The sequence below is a fragment of the Clinocottus analis genome, unplaced genomic scaffold (genome assembly GCF_023055335.1).
Source record: "Clinocottus analis isolate CAN_PGR_092001 unplaced genomic scaffold, fCliAna1.0.p SCAF_14, whole genome shotgun sequence".
NCBI lineage: Eukaryota > Metazoa > Chordata > Actinopteri > Perciformes > Cottidae > Clinocottus > Clinocottus analis.
In genome coordinates, this window is record NW_027175865.1 from 227501 (window position 1) to 242500 (window position 15000).

At 45.8% G+C, this 15000-nt stretch overlaps 2 protein-coding genes across 3 annotated transcripts in view; both read left to right on the forward strand.

The window, feature by feature from the left end:
* The window catches only part of LOC137784552 (ATPase family AAA domain-containing protein 2-like), a 7729-nt gene extending 4956 nt beyond the window's left edge, over positions 1–2773 (forward strand). Inside the window, exons 16-24 of the mRNA XM_068575325.1 lie at positions 1–28; positions 118–253; positions 366–550; positions 656–815; positions 1064–1186; positions 1275–1334; positions 1436–1527; positions 1621–1749; positions 2505–2773. The exon at positions 1–28 is cut by the window's left edge and continues 158 nt beyond it. Coding sequence (XP_068431426.1) covers positions 1–28; positions 118–253; positions 366–550; positions 656–815; positions 1064–1186; positions 1275–1334; positions 1436–1527; positions 1621–1749; positions 2505–2561 — 970 coding nt within the window. The 3' untranslated portion in view covers positions 2562–2773. The remainder of the gene's footprint in view (positions 29–117; positions 254–365; positions 551–655; positions 816–1063; positions 1187–1274; positions 1335–1435; positions 1528–1620; positions 1750–2504) is intronic.
* Positions 2774–4449: 1676 nt separating this feature from the next.
* Positions 4450–10771, forward strand: LOC137784553 (zinc fingers and homeoboxes protein 1-like). 2 transcript variants are annotated; one of them, XM_068575326.1, is made up of 8 exons: positions 4450–4871; positions 5721–6227; positions 6486–7115; positions 7212–7338; positions 7600–8802; positions 8890–9021; positions 9761–10215; positions 10608–10771. In XM_068575326.1, exons 2-7 carry the CDS (start codon positions 5881–5883, stop codon positions 10211–10213), a joined length of 2892 nt encoding a protein of 963 aa, XP_068431427.1. In that variant the 5' UTR covers positions 4450–4871; positions 5721–5880; the 3' UTR covers positions 10214–10215; positions 10608–10771. The 2 variants fall into 2 exon arrangements, with proteins under 2 accessions (XP_068431427.1, XP_068431428.1); XM_068575327.1 differs by having other exon boundaries at positions 4450–4772.
* Positions 10772–15000: the final 4229 nt, after the last annotated feature.

Sequence of the window (15000 nt, forward strand, 5' to 3'; positions counted from 1 at the left end):
CGTGCGCCATGATCAGCTGGACCCGGAGGTGATGACAAGCCAGCTGCTGCTGTCGTTGTTGTTGTTGCTGCCACGCCTGCTGAGAGCTCTGACCTCCTCCGTCTGCTTCCCCCTCAGATTCGCGCTCTGTTCCAGGAGGAGTACGGAGAGGTTCACAGCGTCGGCGTTCCCAGCCGGCAGGAGAGGAACGACTTCTTCCTGGAGCTTGTCCTGAACCAGGCGGCCGAGGCTCAGCCCCCAAAGAGGAGAGCCTGTGTGTGACACCATCTTGTTTCTCATGGCATGAATGAAGGAGGAACAGCTGAATCAGTAACCTCCTCCTCTCCGTCCTCCTCCTCCTTCTCTACCTCCTGCTCCTCCTCCAGTGACCCAGGCTATGGAGGTTCTCTCCCTGGCTCCCGTGTCTTCCCCTCGGCAAATATCGGAGCGGGAACTCCTCCTGGAGGAGGAGGTGCTGCGGAAGCTCCGTCTCTATCTGCGCCACGTCACGGAGCGCCTGATGGTGGACCGCCGCTTCAAAGCCTTCACCAAGCCGGTCGACATTGAGGAGGTGAGCAGCTCCGAGGCTCCGAGGTTCTGGGAAGCTGGGATGTTGTTTCTGTCAACTCCTGCTTCTAAAATCCCCCCCCTCCTCCTCCTCCTGCTCTTCCTCCAGGTCTCAGACTACCTCCAGGTGGTCAAGAGGCCGATGGACTTCTCTCAGCTTCAGACCAACATCGATGAGCAGAAGTACTCCACAGTGGGCGAGTTTATGTCTGACGCAACTCTCATCTGGAAGAACGCGCTGGCCTACAACCCGGACCGCCACCTCATTGGTGAGCCCCAGAACCCAGAGGACTCAAGTATCATGACTCATGTATAAAGATAACATGACTCAAGTATAGAGATAATGTGACTCAAGTATCATGACTTAAGTTCAGAGATAATATTGTGACTTAAGTATTGTGGGACCTTTGGTGATTCCCATCCTTAGTGTTTCTCTGTGTGTGTGTGTGTGTGTGTGTGTGTGTGTGTGTGTGTGTGTGTGTGTGTGTGTGTGTGTGTGTGTGTGTGTGTGTGTCAGACCGTCACATCCGGCATCGGGCGTTCACCCTGAAGGACACGCTGTACAGCATCATCGGCAAAGAGCTGGACGAAGGCTTCGAGAGACAGTGTGAGGAGATCAAAGCGTCTCGCCTGAGGAGAGGTGAGCTCTACATGCAGCCTCTTTCTGAGTACTATAGTAATATGTACTCTCCTGAGTACGATAGTAATATGTATCTCTGTACCTGCAGCCTCTCCCTGCCCAGCAGAGCGTGCGGCCCCAGAGAAGGCCGCACGCACCAGACCTCCACGTAAGTCCACCAGGAGGAAACGACCAAGAACCTCAAAGAGACGCCATGTTTTTATGTTTTAACCTCAATGAGACGCCATGTTTTTATGTTTTAACCTCAAGGGAGAGCCAACATGGCTGCCAACTTTGCCACCAACATGGCCGCCGCCCCGGAGCAGAAGCAGATGACGGTCGCCGATCGCGGCAAGCTGAAGGTAAGTCGACGCGTCCGCCGCCCACCGGGCTCTGATTGGCTCTGCGGTTCTGCGGCCCGGCGCTGTAGTTCTGAAGCGCCGTTGTGGTTTCAGAACGTCCTCAGCAGAGTAGTGAACAAGACGCAGGACTGGGAGGTGGAGCCGCTGGAGAAGCTGCACGCGCTGCTGGCTCAGTGCATCTACCGACGCCGCAACGACCGCGAGAAGAGGCAGCTCATTCAGGTACCGCCCTCCTCCGTAAGCCCCGCTCCTCACACTTAGACGGGGCCAATCACAGCGTGGCACCATCCAGCTCCGACGTTCTCAAATGTTTTTACACATCGCTTTGCAAACAAACCAGGTTTGTGGCAAAGCGCTTAAATCACAGAAATTAAATACAGAGCGATAAATTCACCTCAAGTCAACGTAGCAGAGTGGCAGCCATTTTGATCTGTACCGTTGGGACTGTGATAGCGCGCTAACGTTCTCTTCCCACGACTAAAACGATCAGTGGAGTGTTATTAAGAATTATATTTAAAACTTGAGGCTCATCAACCCAGATCGTCACAGTTTACAGATGACTGAACCTTATTGTCTGTAACCGGTGTAGCACTAAAGCGTGGTGGAATAACCACGCTAGCTGGCTAACCGGGTGTTAGCTAGCTAGCTTACCACCCGCTGAGGAAGCTAGCTAACAACTGCGACTTAAGTATTGTGATAATACCGTATCGTGACTTAAGGTGTTAGCTTCCTTGTCGGGCGCCTGCTTCTGCTCCGGGGTGGCGGCCATGTTGGCTCTCGTCCTGTGCCTGTGTCTAGCTAGCTGACTAGCTAACAGCGCTGTTAAGTCCACAGTGCATTAATGCTACACCGGTTACAGACAATGAGCTGAACAGAAAACGATTGAATGGCCGTTCTACTTTATTTTGCTTCTATTAAAGGTTTCCAGGTTTTTTAAAAAGTTTTTATTCTTATCTTCTTTTTCTTTTTCTCATTAGGAAATGGAGAAAGAAATCGACAACTTCTCAGCGTCTCCCGCGTCAGGTCTCTCTTAAATAAACCCTCAGTGCATTCAAACAGGAAATTGTTCCCTTGTCATTTAGTTCTTTACCACACGTCGCTTTACCTCAGTGTTCATTCCAGAGAGTTTATTTATAATAGAGTATTTATTATTGGGAACACTTTGTAATTGCTTTGGCCATGTAATACTATTTAATTCTAATTTATCAAAACAATAACTTGAATAAAAAAAGCAATTGATTCTGAATTATAATCGTTTTTTGTGTCGTCTCTGCAGCAAATGCTGCAAATTATTAATTTTGTGGTATTTCTATTTCCTGTTTTTATTCTGACCATATTGCTTGAATTACAAATATATATATATATATATATATATATATATATATATATATATATATATATATATATATATATATATATATACACACACATACATACATACATTAAATACATTAAATACTCCGTGAAATACTTTGAGTAAAAGTTGACTTTACTTTAGTTGTTTCATTTAAATTCATATTGATACCTCATTCATTAATTCATTAGTATATATTGTATATAAACATACAAATATATGAAATAGTTCAAATTGGCTGTACTTGTACCACCTGCGGTCCTACTTAAATGTTAATACATTAGTAATAATAATACATGCATATAATATAATGTCACTTTGATACTTTAAGTATTTAGTTGTTTTAAAATCAAACAAGTTAATCATTTACTTTTATTATCTTTATCCAGAGCTTGTACTTATAACAGAATATTTTTAGTCCATTGTTGTACAAGTACTTTTACTTGAGGAAGTATCTGAGTACTTCAGAACAGTATGTGACCAAACTTCTTGCATAACTGCATCAGTACACGGTGATTCAGTGCGATAGTACACAGTTGGAGCACACTGCTGACGTCGGTCTATGACGTAATGACGTACAGAAATACATCCGTCAAACCCGGAACAGTAAAGCGACGTTCATTTCCGTTTCACAGGGACTCCTTCAGAATAAATCATTGGGTATTTAAAAACAACAAAAATCTAAACGCATAATTAATTTATACATATACATTTATGAGGAAAAAATCATAAATATATAATTCACAAATAAATATAATAGAGTATATAAATATAAATGAATCAATACAAAATGTTTGTGTTTATAGACTAAAATAATCACAGAAACAGTTTTTAATCAATAATATACAATATCTGACACACAGGCGATAAACTGTTTATATTTTATAAATTACATTAAGTATTCAATCATTCTTATTCTGGATCAGTTTTTTTGGTAAATGTTATTTAAGATTTTGGCAATTTGAGCTCATTTAGAATATGTGTATGTTTTGATGTTTACTGTTTGTGATTTATATCATTATTGGTGTTATAGTTTCTTCCCCAAAGTGTATCAAAGTACATTTACTCAATCTACAATTTTGAGGTACTTCATATTTATATTGGCTGACATCTCAGAGAGAAATATTGTTCTGTGGTCTCTGCTACATTTACCTGAGAAGTTTCAAATGCAGGAAGATTATTTTTAACAGGTTTTTACTTCTGTGTATTTCTTTTTCTTTTGAACAAACTGCTAATTTGTTTTTACTTCTGAGTACTTCTAGTTGTTTTTGTACCAACTGTAAGATTTAAATGACTCTTCAATGAATAAATACATATATTTAAGTTTTAAATGCAGGAATATTACTAGTAATAAAGTGTTTGTTTTTACTTCTGAGAACTTCTAGTTGTTGTGTTGTACTAAATAACTTCTCAATGAATAAATAATTCTATCCAAAAATATTATTTTTTCAACAAGTTTTTTTTTCCTTCTGAGAATTTTTTGTTAGTTTTTTTTAACTGCTTATTTGGTAAACACTTTAGTTTACGCTTTTATTTTGAAGGAAGAAACGAAACCGGATGTACTTCTCGGCCGTTGCTCGCATGTAGCGGCGGTGTGAAAAAAAAAATGGCCATCGGTGGGTTCGCTGAACTATCGCTGTCTTTTCTAGCGAGCTGTGTTTTTTACTGACGACGCCAGCGGACCGCGAGAGATGCGGAGCCGTCGCGCTTCTAACTGAAGGAGCGGGCGGGCGGAAGCTGCGCCTCAGGCCGCCGGAGAGGCGCCGCGTCCCGGGGGCTCGGAAGCAGATGGGCTCCTCGGTGTCTCCGGGTAAAAGGCGGAAGACTGCGCATCGAGCCGCGAGCCCCAGCGAGCCGTTTCCCTCGTGAGGCGGCGGTTGGTTCTGCAACGGTCAGTTCGGTCCGGTAACCGGGGATTCGGCCTCGCGCCGCCCGCGGGAGAACCCGCTCACCCTCTCCTCCCCCCCCCCGCGTCCCGCTAGCTAGCACCGTGAGTGTTTTGGCTAACATGGCTTTTTTATTTATTTATTTAGTTTATCTCTGCGCGTGCGCGCGGACAGGAAGTGCATTTACTAATAAACAGCTGTTTTTATTTTCCTTTAATCTGATCTCTAAACGATTAATCTGATTTATTAACTCAATCACGTGCATTTTACACACCTGTGCAACACGTCTTTAGACTATTAATTGTAAGAGTTACGAGATAACTATAAAAATACACACAGAAGCAAAAGAAAATGGATAACTAGAATAATACCGTAATACACGTTTTATACAGAACTTTTCAAAATAAAGGTACAAAGTGCTTTAATTGGTTTGAAACGGGACGTAAAATCAGACTATAACGTCATGAAATAAAAATAAAATACCACAGAAGTAATATAAATTACTTATTTACGTATTTTGGAAACTAATAATGACATTGAGTTGTTTATAAGTTTTGAGAATTGATTTTTAAAAAAAAAATTAAAATGTTTTGGATGTTTCAGCAAAATAAAAATGTACGTAATATTTTTGTAAATATGTGCCTGAAAATGTGCCAAAAATATTTATTCTGAATTTAAAATGTAAATATCAAAGTAATGATCGGATCATCGTTAGCATCACTAATGTTTTTATCCAGTAAAACTCAGTTTATAACTTTATCACAATTCTTTAAAAGTGTTTACTTCATTGAGGATCAGGGATCATCAAAATATTTATCTCATGTGTTTATGTAAAAAAAAAAAAAAAGGATTTTGACCAAATATATTTCACCATCATTTCTAAAATCTGATCTTCATATTTTCTGGCATCAAACAAAATGTCTAAATTCCGTGTTTTATTTCCTCATGGACAGTCTGCGTCTTGGGGCTTCGACCAGAGACCCTCTGACTTCAGGGACCAGGGAGGACGGAGGAAACCCTTTTCCACGCATGACGTCATCCTTTACGGCGCTGCGGCGGGAACGACTGTAACTGACCCGGCGTTGACGCCCAGCGAGACAGAACCCACTCAGCATGGCGAGCAGGAGGAAGACCACCACGCCGTGCATGGTGCCCCCCCGGGAGGCCCAGGACTCCGACCAGGAGATGGAGGACGCCGCCGCCACTGAGCCGGTGGACGGCGACGGCGTGGCGGGCCCCGCCTCCGAGTTGGCGGGGAAGGCGGGCGAGGACGCCGACCGCCGGGCCGGGCCGGACCCCTACCTGGACTCCAACATGGCCGAGGGCGGCTACGAGTGCAAATACTGCAGCTTCCAGACCGCAGAGCTCAACCTGTTCACCGCGCACGTGGACGCAGAGCATCCCGACGTCGTCACCAACACCTCGTACGTCTGCATGGAGTGTGACTACCACACCAAGAGGTAGAATACTGTGTTTTTATACACCAAGAGGTAGAATACTGTGTTTTTATACACCAAAATGGTAGAATACTGTGTTTTTATACGTGAAGCTAACTGACTTTAAGCTAGGTGGCTAACAAACAGCATTTGTTCGTAGTTTTAATTTGAGCAGAGTTTGGTTTAATCTGCCTGATGTGGAGCTCCGTGGAGCTGAACTCAGACTCCACTGAGCAGAGATGATCCTCTGGCTCTGACTACACGTCTTTGCTCCTCCCTCAGCTACGACACCCTGCTGGCGCACAACGCCCGCCTCCACCCGGGCGAGGACAGCTTCACGCGCACGATGGTGCGGCGCAGCAACGAGACGGTGTTCCAGCAGACGGTCAACGACCTCAGCTTCGCCGGCGGCTTCGTGAAGGTGGAGGCCGACGAGGCGGAGGACGCGTCGCGCCGCAGTATCGCGCTCAGCAAGACGCCCATCATGAGGAGCCGCGGCCGGCCGGAGCCCAAGAAGTTCGCCGCCTTTCACAAGATGGCCGTCGACGACGTCATCAAGGTGGAGAGCGACGAGGACGGCGACGAGGACGGAGACGAGAACAAGTCGCCCCCCGCGCTGTCTCCGGCCCCGCCCTTCTCCGCCACGGTCACGCCGCGCCTCGTCCCCATCTCGGCGCCGCTGCAGGTGCACACCGCCGCGCCGCAGGGCATCGTGGTCAACGGCTCCAACGTGCTGCAGATCAAAGGCGGCGGCGGCGGCGTGCTGCCCCCCGGAACGCTGGCGCAGGTGCTGTCGGCGCTGCAGAACCAGCAGAACTGCAGCCAGACGCAGCTGCTCATCCCCATCAGCAGCATCCCCACCTACAACACGGCCATGGACAACAACGTCCTGCTGGTCAGCGCCTACAACAGGTAACGTGTACATGTACGTGTGCACCGCGTCACATGACCCCATGATATTAAATCACTGAAGTTCTATCTAATCTTTGTGTTTGTTTCATGTGTCAGGTTCCCGTACCCTTCGGTCTCGGAGATCATGGGTTTGTCTTCGCAGACGAAGTTCAGCGAGGAGCAGATCAAAGTCTGGTTCTCCGCCCAGAGACTGAAGCACGGAGTCAGCTGGACGCCAGAGGAGGTCAGTGAAGCTCCGCCCCCTGTATTGAAGGCCCCACCCCCTGTTTTAAAGGACACGCCCCTGGTTTTAAGCCCCGCCCACTGTGTGAAGGCCATCCAAACTAAACCTTTAAAACACTCAAAAAATAGAAGAAAGAATCTCCCAAAAACCCACGTACACAATTAATTGTTTCACATTTGTCATTCGCTGTTCATCACAACAGAAGGTTGTTTCCAGCTCGACGGCGTTCAAGTCGGTGCTTTATTGATCTTCTCTCTACAGGTGGAGGAGGCGAGGAGGAAGAAGTTCAACGGCACGGTGCAGGCCGGCCCGCAGACCATCACCGTCATCCCCGCCAACATGGCCGCCAACGGCCTGCAGTCCATCTTCCAGACGTGCCAGATCGTGGGCCAGCCGGGCCTCGTGCTCACGCAAGTGACGGGCAGCGGCAGCGCCGTGCCGGGCGCCTCCCCCATCACGCTGACGGTGGCGGGCGCGCCGGGCAACCGGCCCAAAGCCGCCGAGCCGTCGGCGACCGAGTCGAAGACGGAGAGGTCGGCCGCCGCCGCCACGGCGCTCGGCCGCGACACGACGGCATCGTCGTCGTCCTCAGCCAAACCGAAGAAGTCCAAGGAGCAGCTGTCGGAGCTGAAGGCGAGCTATGGCCGCCGGCAGTTCGCCACCGAGGCAGAGATCTCGCGGCTCATGCAGGTCACCAAACTCTCCAAGCGGGCGATCAAGAAGTGGTTCAGCGACACGCGCTACAACCAGAGGAACTCCAGGGACCACCACGGCGTGCCGCTTAGCGAAGCCCCGCCCACCAAAGTGCCGGGAGGAGGACGAGGAGGAGGAAGGAGCGCCGGCGGCAGCGACAACAACAACAACAGCGCTGCCGGCTCCATCGTCGTCGTCATCGACTCCAGCGATGACGCCGCCGCTGCCGACTGCTCCTCCCCGACGTCTGCCGCCGGCACGCCGGCGTCCGGCGCCATCAGAGACCCGCGAGTGAAGTTCCGGCACGCCTTCCCCGACTTCACGCCGCAGAAGTTCAAGGAGAAGACGGCGGAGCAGCTGCTGGTGCTGGAGGCCAGCTTCCAGGAGGCCAACACGCCGCCGGACGAGGAGCTGAGCCGCCTGCGCGCCGCCACCAAGCTAACGCGCCGCGAGGTCGACGCCTGGTTCACCGAGAGGCGGAAGATGCCCTCGAAGGAGGAGGAGGAGGACGAGGAAGAGGACGAGGAGGAGGAAGAGGAGCGGCGGACCAGGCCGCCCTCCAGCAGGAAGACGCTGAAGAAGACTCCGGAGCAGCTGCACATCCTGAAGAAGGCCTTCGTGCGCTCACAGTGGCCCACGGCCGAGGAGTACGACGCCATGGCCGACGACACCGGGCTGCCGAGGAGCTACATCGTCAACTGGTTCGGAGACACGCGCTACGCCTGCAAGAACAGCAGCCTGAAGTGGTTCTACCTCTACCAGAGCGGGAAGGTACTGCAGTTTTTTATATATTTGTACTTCTTCGGAGAACTTTCACCTGAAACTTTAACTTCAAAAAACAAAATGTTTGTCTTTGAGGTGGACGAGGCGCTGAACGGCGAGGTGAAGACCCAGAAGAAGTCCAGGAAGCGGTTCCGTGGCTGGTCCAGGAGGACGCGGCGGCCGTATCCCTGCAAGCGCTCGCCGCAAGGGGGCGCCACCGCCATCAAGGTCTGTGTCCACTTTATTAGGAACCCCCGAGCCAAAACCTTTTCAGTCGTTCCTCACAAGGCGACATGTTTCCCTGGAGGTCGCTGACCTCAAACACTAATACTTGGTTCTCACGGTCATGGAAAACCTGGAAAAGTCCTTGAAAAAAAATGTAGTAAAAGTCTTGTAAATGTGTTATATTCATGTGTTCATGACATGAGTTGAAATATTTGCTCATGAAAATTTGGTTAAAAGTCATGGAAAATTGGTGTATATTTTTTTAAGCTGTGAAAGTTTTAGAAATTTTGGTTGAAAGTTGTGGAAATTGGATTTTTTTTAAAAAGTTTAGTTAAAAGTTATAAAAATTTGTTTTAAAAGTTTTTGTAGTCTGGGTGAAAATTTGGTTGAAAGTTTTTGAAATTTTGTTAAGTTTCTGAAATTTGGTTAAAAGTTGTGAAAATTGAGTAAAAGTTTTTGAAGTTTGGGTAAAAGTGGAAGTCCGTTGGTCAGAGTGTATGAAGTCTGGATTCCAGTAGTTCTTCACGAGGCGACGTGTTTCCCTGAAGGTCAGAGAGGTGGAGCACTAACAGAGCTCTGAGGTGGAGCACTAACAGAGCTCTGAGGTGGAGCACTGACAGAGCTCTGAGGTGGAGCACTAACAGAGCTCTGAGGTGGAGCACTGACAGAGCTCTGAGGTGGAGCACTAACAGAGCTCTGAGGTGGAGCACTAACAGAGCTCTCCTGTGTCTCCGTCCTGCAGGTGAAGTCCGGGACGGCGTTCCTGGAGGACTACTTCCTGAAGCACGGAGCGCTGAGCGAGAAGGACCTGGACGACCTCGTCACTAAGTCCAGCATGAGCTACGAGCAGGTCAGGGACTGGTTCTCCCACACCACCCACAGGGTGCAGCAGGGCAGGGGGCCCTTCAGCGACCAGGAGGGGGCGGAGGGGGAGGAGGAGGAAGAAGAGGAGGTGGAGGAGGAAGAAGAAGAGGAGGAGGTGGAGGCAGCAGACAGCGAAGGAGAGATGGAGGTGAAAGAACAAGGAGAAGAAGCCACTGATGACGACTGCAATGAGGAGGAGGAAGACGAGGAGGATGAGGTGGTGCAGGAGGAAGAGGAGGTGGTGCAGGAGGAGGAGGAGGATGAAGAAGTGATCCAGGAGGAATCTCAAGGCGACAGCCAATCACAGCCAGCGGAGGAGCAGACGAGCTGAAGGTGAGTGAACCTGATGAGGATTATTATTTATTTGTTTTTACTTTAATGACACGCTATACTGCTTATTGTATGAACATATTGTACAGATTATTAAACTTTTTTCAACATTATATACAGATTTTTACAGATTATTTTGACTTTATATAGTTTTTTTTAATTGTACAGATTTTTTTTTTTTTTTTTTACATTTTTATGACATATAGCAGATTATTATTTTATTTAAGTTTTTAAAACACAATATATAGATTTTTACTTTTTCCGACATACAGATTAAAAAAAAAAGTAAACTTCATGACATTCTGATTCCTCCTTTCCCGTTTTCCCTGAACGCACCTGCAGACGAGTTAAAGTCTTCTCGCCGTCTGACGTTACGTTTCCTTCTCTCGTCGCAGCCTCGCCGTTGCTTCCCGCCGTGGAAACGACGACGATGCGCGTCGACGTTTCTCAACAAACGGCTCGGGACCCAAAGACGGCTGCGGGGAGCTCAGCCGGAGGACAAAGTTAAAAAACTAAAACAGGAAACCGAGAGTTTTTGAGCCTGGGAGACGAAGCTTTGGGCCCCAAGAAGGGGGGAGGCGGGCGGGGCTTCTCTCGGCGGGCGGGGACCAATCGGACGACTCGCCGGACGCACCACGAGCGAGTAAGTCCCAACCCGCCTCTACAAACAGCCGGGCTTTTATTTTGGCGGGAACGACGGAGCTTTTTTTGTGTAATTTTTAATAATAAAAACATTTTAAATACAAAAAAAAGAGAGAGAACTGTTTTTAAAGGAAGAGGTGAGACCTCGCACGGAGTTTCTCAGTAATAAAGAATAACTTTTTTCAGAATAAAAGACCATTTTCTTAAGCGAACGTCTTCAAAACAAAGAGAACGTTTTTCTGTTCTGAAAGAAAAAAGGTTTTTGAAACCAAACAGGTTTTCTTCTTCTTCTTTTTGTGTGAATAGACGACTCAAATTAGTGCCATTGTGTTCATAAGTTCTATTTTAAATCAGAAGAAATCAGTGCTGGTTGAATTCCACATCTGTGTTTTCACTTTTTTTTGTATTTTCTTTTTTTTTAAAGTCTTAACGACGTATAAATAAAATGGGGACTGAATCCTTTATACTTGTACGATGCTATCATGAGTTCTTTTGGTGATACTTTCCATGTGCGCAGGTGTTTGGGTCCATTCGGTTTCAATGAAGTCAAACAAAAAGGCAAAATCCACTAAAAACTCCGCCATAAACGTTCGATAATATACTTATTATTATTGTCCTCTGCATAGTGGACTCAACTTATCCCACAATGCAACTGTAAAAGAACTAGGAGCCCACAATATTTGTATTTTGTGGCGGATATTCTCTCAAAGATAAAAAATAAATGTATGTCGACGATTTAAAACCAAAATATTTCTGTTTCTCACAGGTGTTTCTATTATTCTGTCCACCCCATGCATATCTAAATAACAGAATGGATGAAATGTCTTTGGAGTTTTGACTCAAGACGTCACCTTTTATGACTCTTTCTCACTTTAATGGTAGAACAAAGAATCAATATTGTAAATAGTATTTAATGAATTATTAAGGTCTGTTTATAACTACTTTCACACATTTAATCGACAAAATAATACATTAGCAAGTACTTTTTAATAGTATTTATTCTGAAATCTCAAATAGTACATTAATGTTAACGGTATGAAATGAATACATACTTTAAGACTTGCATCACTCTAGTCTCTAGTCCTTCTAGTCTCTAGTCCCTCTAGTCTCTAGTCGCTCTAGTCTGTAGTCCTTCTAGTCCCTCTAGTCTCTAGTCCTTCTAGTCTCTACTCCCTCTAGTCCCTCTAGTCTCTACTCCCTCTAGTCCCTCTAGTCTCTACTCCCTCTAGTCCCTCCAGTCTCTACTCCCTCTAGTCCCTCCAGTCTCTAGTCCTTCTAGACCCTCTAGTCTCTAGTCCCTCTAGTCTCTACTCCCTCTAGTCCCAGACCGTCTCCAGACCCTCATTTCTAGTCTATTGTTTCTAGTCCTTCGTTTCTAGTCCTTTGTCTCTAGTCCCTCGTCTCTAGTCTATTGTTTCTAGTCCCACATCTCTAGTCCCTTGTTTCTAGTCCTTCGTCTCTAGTCCCTCGTCTCTAGTCTATTGTTTCTAGTCCCACATCTCTAGTCCCTTGTTTCTAGTCCCTTGTTTCTAGTCCCTTGTCTCTAGTCCCTTGTCTCTAGTCCCTTGTCTCTAGTCTCTTGTCTCTAGTCCCTTGTTTCTAGTCCCTTGTCTCTAGTCCCTTGTCTCTAGTCCCTTGTCTCTAGTCCCTCGTCTCTAGTCCCTTGTCTCTAGTCCCTCATCTCTAGTCTCTTGTCTCTAGTCCTTCATCTTTACAACTTGTTTACCGATGAACCGAGAGGCCATCATGAGCCTCAACTCATAGAACTCACTGAGAACAAACTGAGGCATTCTGGGAAACGTAGTTACTCTGGTTGCCGTAACTGAACTACCAGATACATGGAAGTGTTTTTCAGGTGGATTTTTCCTTTTTGAGCTCTAAAAAAACAAGATGGCGGCGGATGTTACAGATTGAACTCCAGTTCCTTTTCAGCCACGTTTCTTGTTGTTGTTGTTGTTGTTGTTGTTTAAACAACAATTAGATTTATCGATCGCCTTGAAAAGGAGATGAACCCAAACACAGTTTTTTGTGTCTTTGTCCAAACAGATGAATAAATAAAAAGCTGATGCGTGCTCTACTTCAGGAAACAGGCAACTTTACCTCAGTCCGTTAAGCTGCAGCTCATCTACACTTCAACCCTCTTTTTCTAGTCGATTCAGTCCTATATGCATGAACATGAGATCAATAATAATCACGTCTTTCAGATGGCGTCGCTTTTGTTGTTGTTGTTGTTGTTGTCTTTGCCACCAAAGTAAAAAAAAAAACACAAAAAAAAAACACTTTAAGAAGAAGTTATTAGTGCGTTTATATCTGCTCCGATACGGGTGAAATACACAATGACATGTTTCAGGTTTTACACAACAAGTACACAAGTACACAAGTACACAAGTACAGAAGATATTTTTCGGGTCGGGGAACCAGAAGCACTCGGCTCGGTTCCCCCGGCAACCTTTTAACTTTTCATAATGTGGGGGGTTCAAACAATTTAAAAATAAATTTAAAAAATAAGCAGAAATTAGCTTTTATTTAGCGTTTCTCTTCCTGTGTTGAACTCTGGCGTTTGGGTTCTTTAATCGCTTTAATAGCCAAATGTTTATTTATTATATCTGAACTTTCATGGATATCTTTTCTTTTCTTTGTCTGCAAGAAATAAATAAACAAAGTCTAAAAAAGCTGATCGAGTCGCATGACGTTTGTTCTCTTTGACCTTCAGTGATGCAGACGCAGGTTTGATTCCACATGTATATACATATATATCAATTTATACATATATATATATATATATATTTTTTTTTTTTAAATTTAATATATTTTTTATATTTATTTTTAATATATATATATATATATTTAATTTATATATATATATATATATATATATATATATATATATATATATATATATATATATATATATATATATATATATATATATCTACAATTATAAATAAATGTTTTAATTAATCTGTTACATTTTTTGGGAGCCATGTTGGGGCGTTGTGCAGTGTCTCTCCTCCAGCAGAGGGCGCTGTGGCTGCAGTGTGTCTCTCCTCCAGCAGAGGGCGCTGTGGCTGCAGTGTGTCTCTTCTCCAGCAGAGGGCGCTGTGGCTGCAGTGTGTCTCTCCTCCAGCAGAGTGCGCTGTGGCTGCAGTGTGTCTCTCCTCCAGCAGAGGGCGCTGTGGCTGCAGTGTGTCTCTCCTCCAGCAGAGTGCGCTGTGGCTGCAGTGTGTCTCTCCTCCAGCAGAGTGCGCTGTGGCTGCAGTGTGTCTCTCCTCCAGCAGAGTGCGCTGTGGCTGCAGTGTGTCTCTCCTCCAGCAGAGGGCGCTGTGGGCTCAGACACGCCCCTCTACTGTAAATCATGTAACGCGTGTCTGTTAGGTAACAGGCTTCATCAGCCGGCCTGGAAGTTTTCTCCCCTCAGATTCTTCTTCGTCTCTCCGGAGACGAGCTGCAGAGCTCTGCCCCTGTTTTGTGGCGTCGGGAACCCCCTATAAAAAAATACTAAAAACCTCAAACAAACACCAGCTTACAACCAGCACATGTTTTTGTGGTGAAGTAAAAAATATATAATTAAGAGCGACAGCAGCTGAAGAGTTAACCTTCTGAACCAAAGGGTGGGACCTGCTGCCTTTCAAATCAGAGGGAGGAGGAAGAGGAGGAGGAAGAGGACGAGAAGGAGGCATGATAGAGGGGGGAGGAGGAAGAGGAGAGAATTGGAGTCGACACGAGTGGTGTGACGGGCCGAAGAGGCCGAGTGAGGACAGAAGAGAACCCTTTCACTACTGACCTACTTTACACACACACACACACACACACACACACACACACACACACACACACACACACACACACACACACACACACACCCCTCCGGTAAAAGTAGTAATACCTCAGTGCAGAAATACTTGTTACTAGTAAAAGCTATGCATTAAATCCCAAAAGTACACAACCGTAAGGATGTTTGAAGTATTTTAATATTTGACATTTTTTTATTTTCCACTTGTGAAAACTTGACTTTTTCCCAAAATGTACAAAGTTACCTGTAAAAAAAACAACAAGAAATACGAAATGTATAATTATCTTTGTGCGGTTTGTTTTGTAGTTGAAATGGATAAAGAGGTTAATCTATATCATAATATAACTACATCC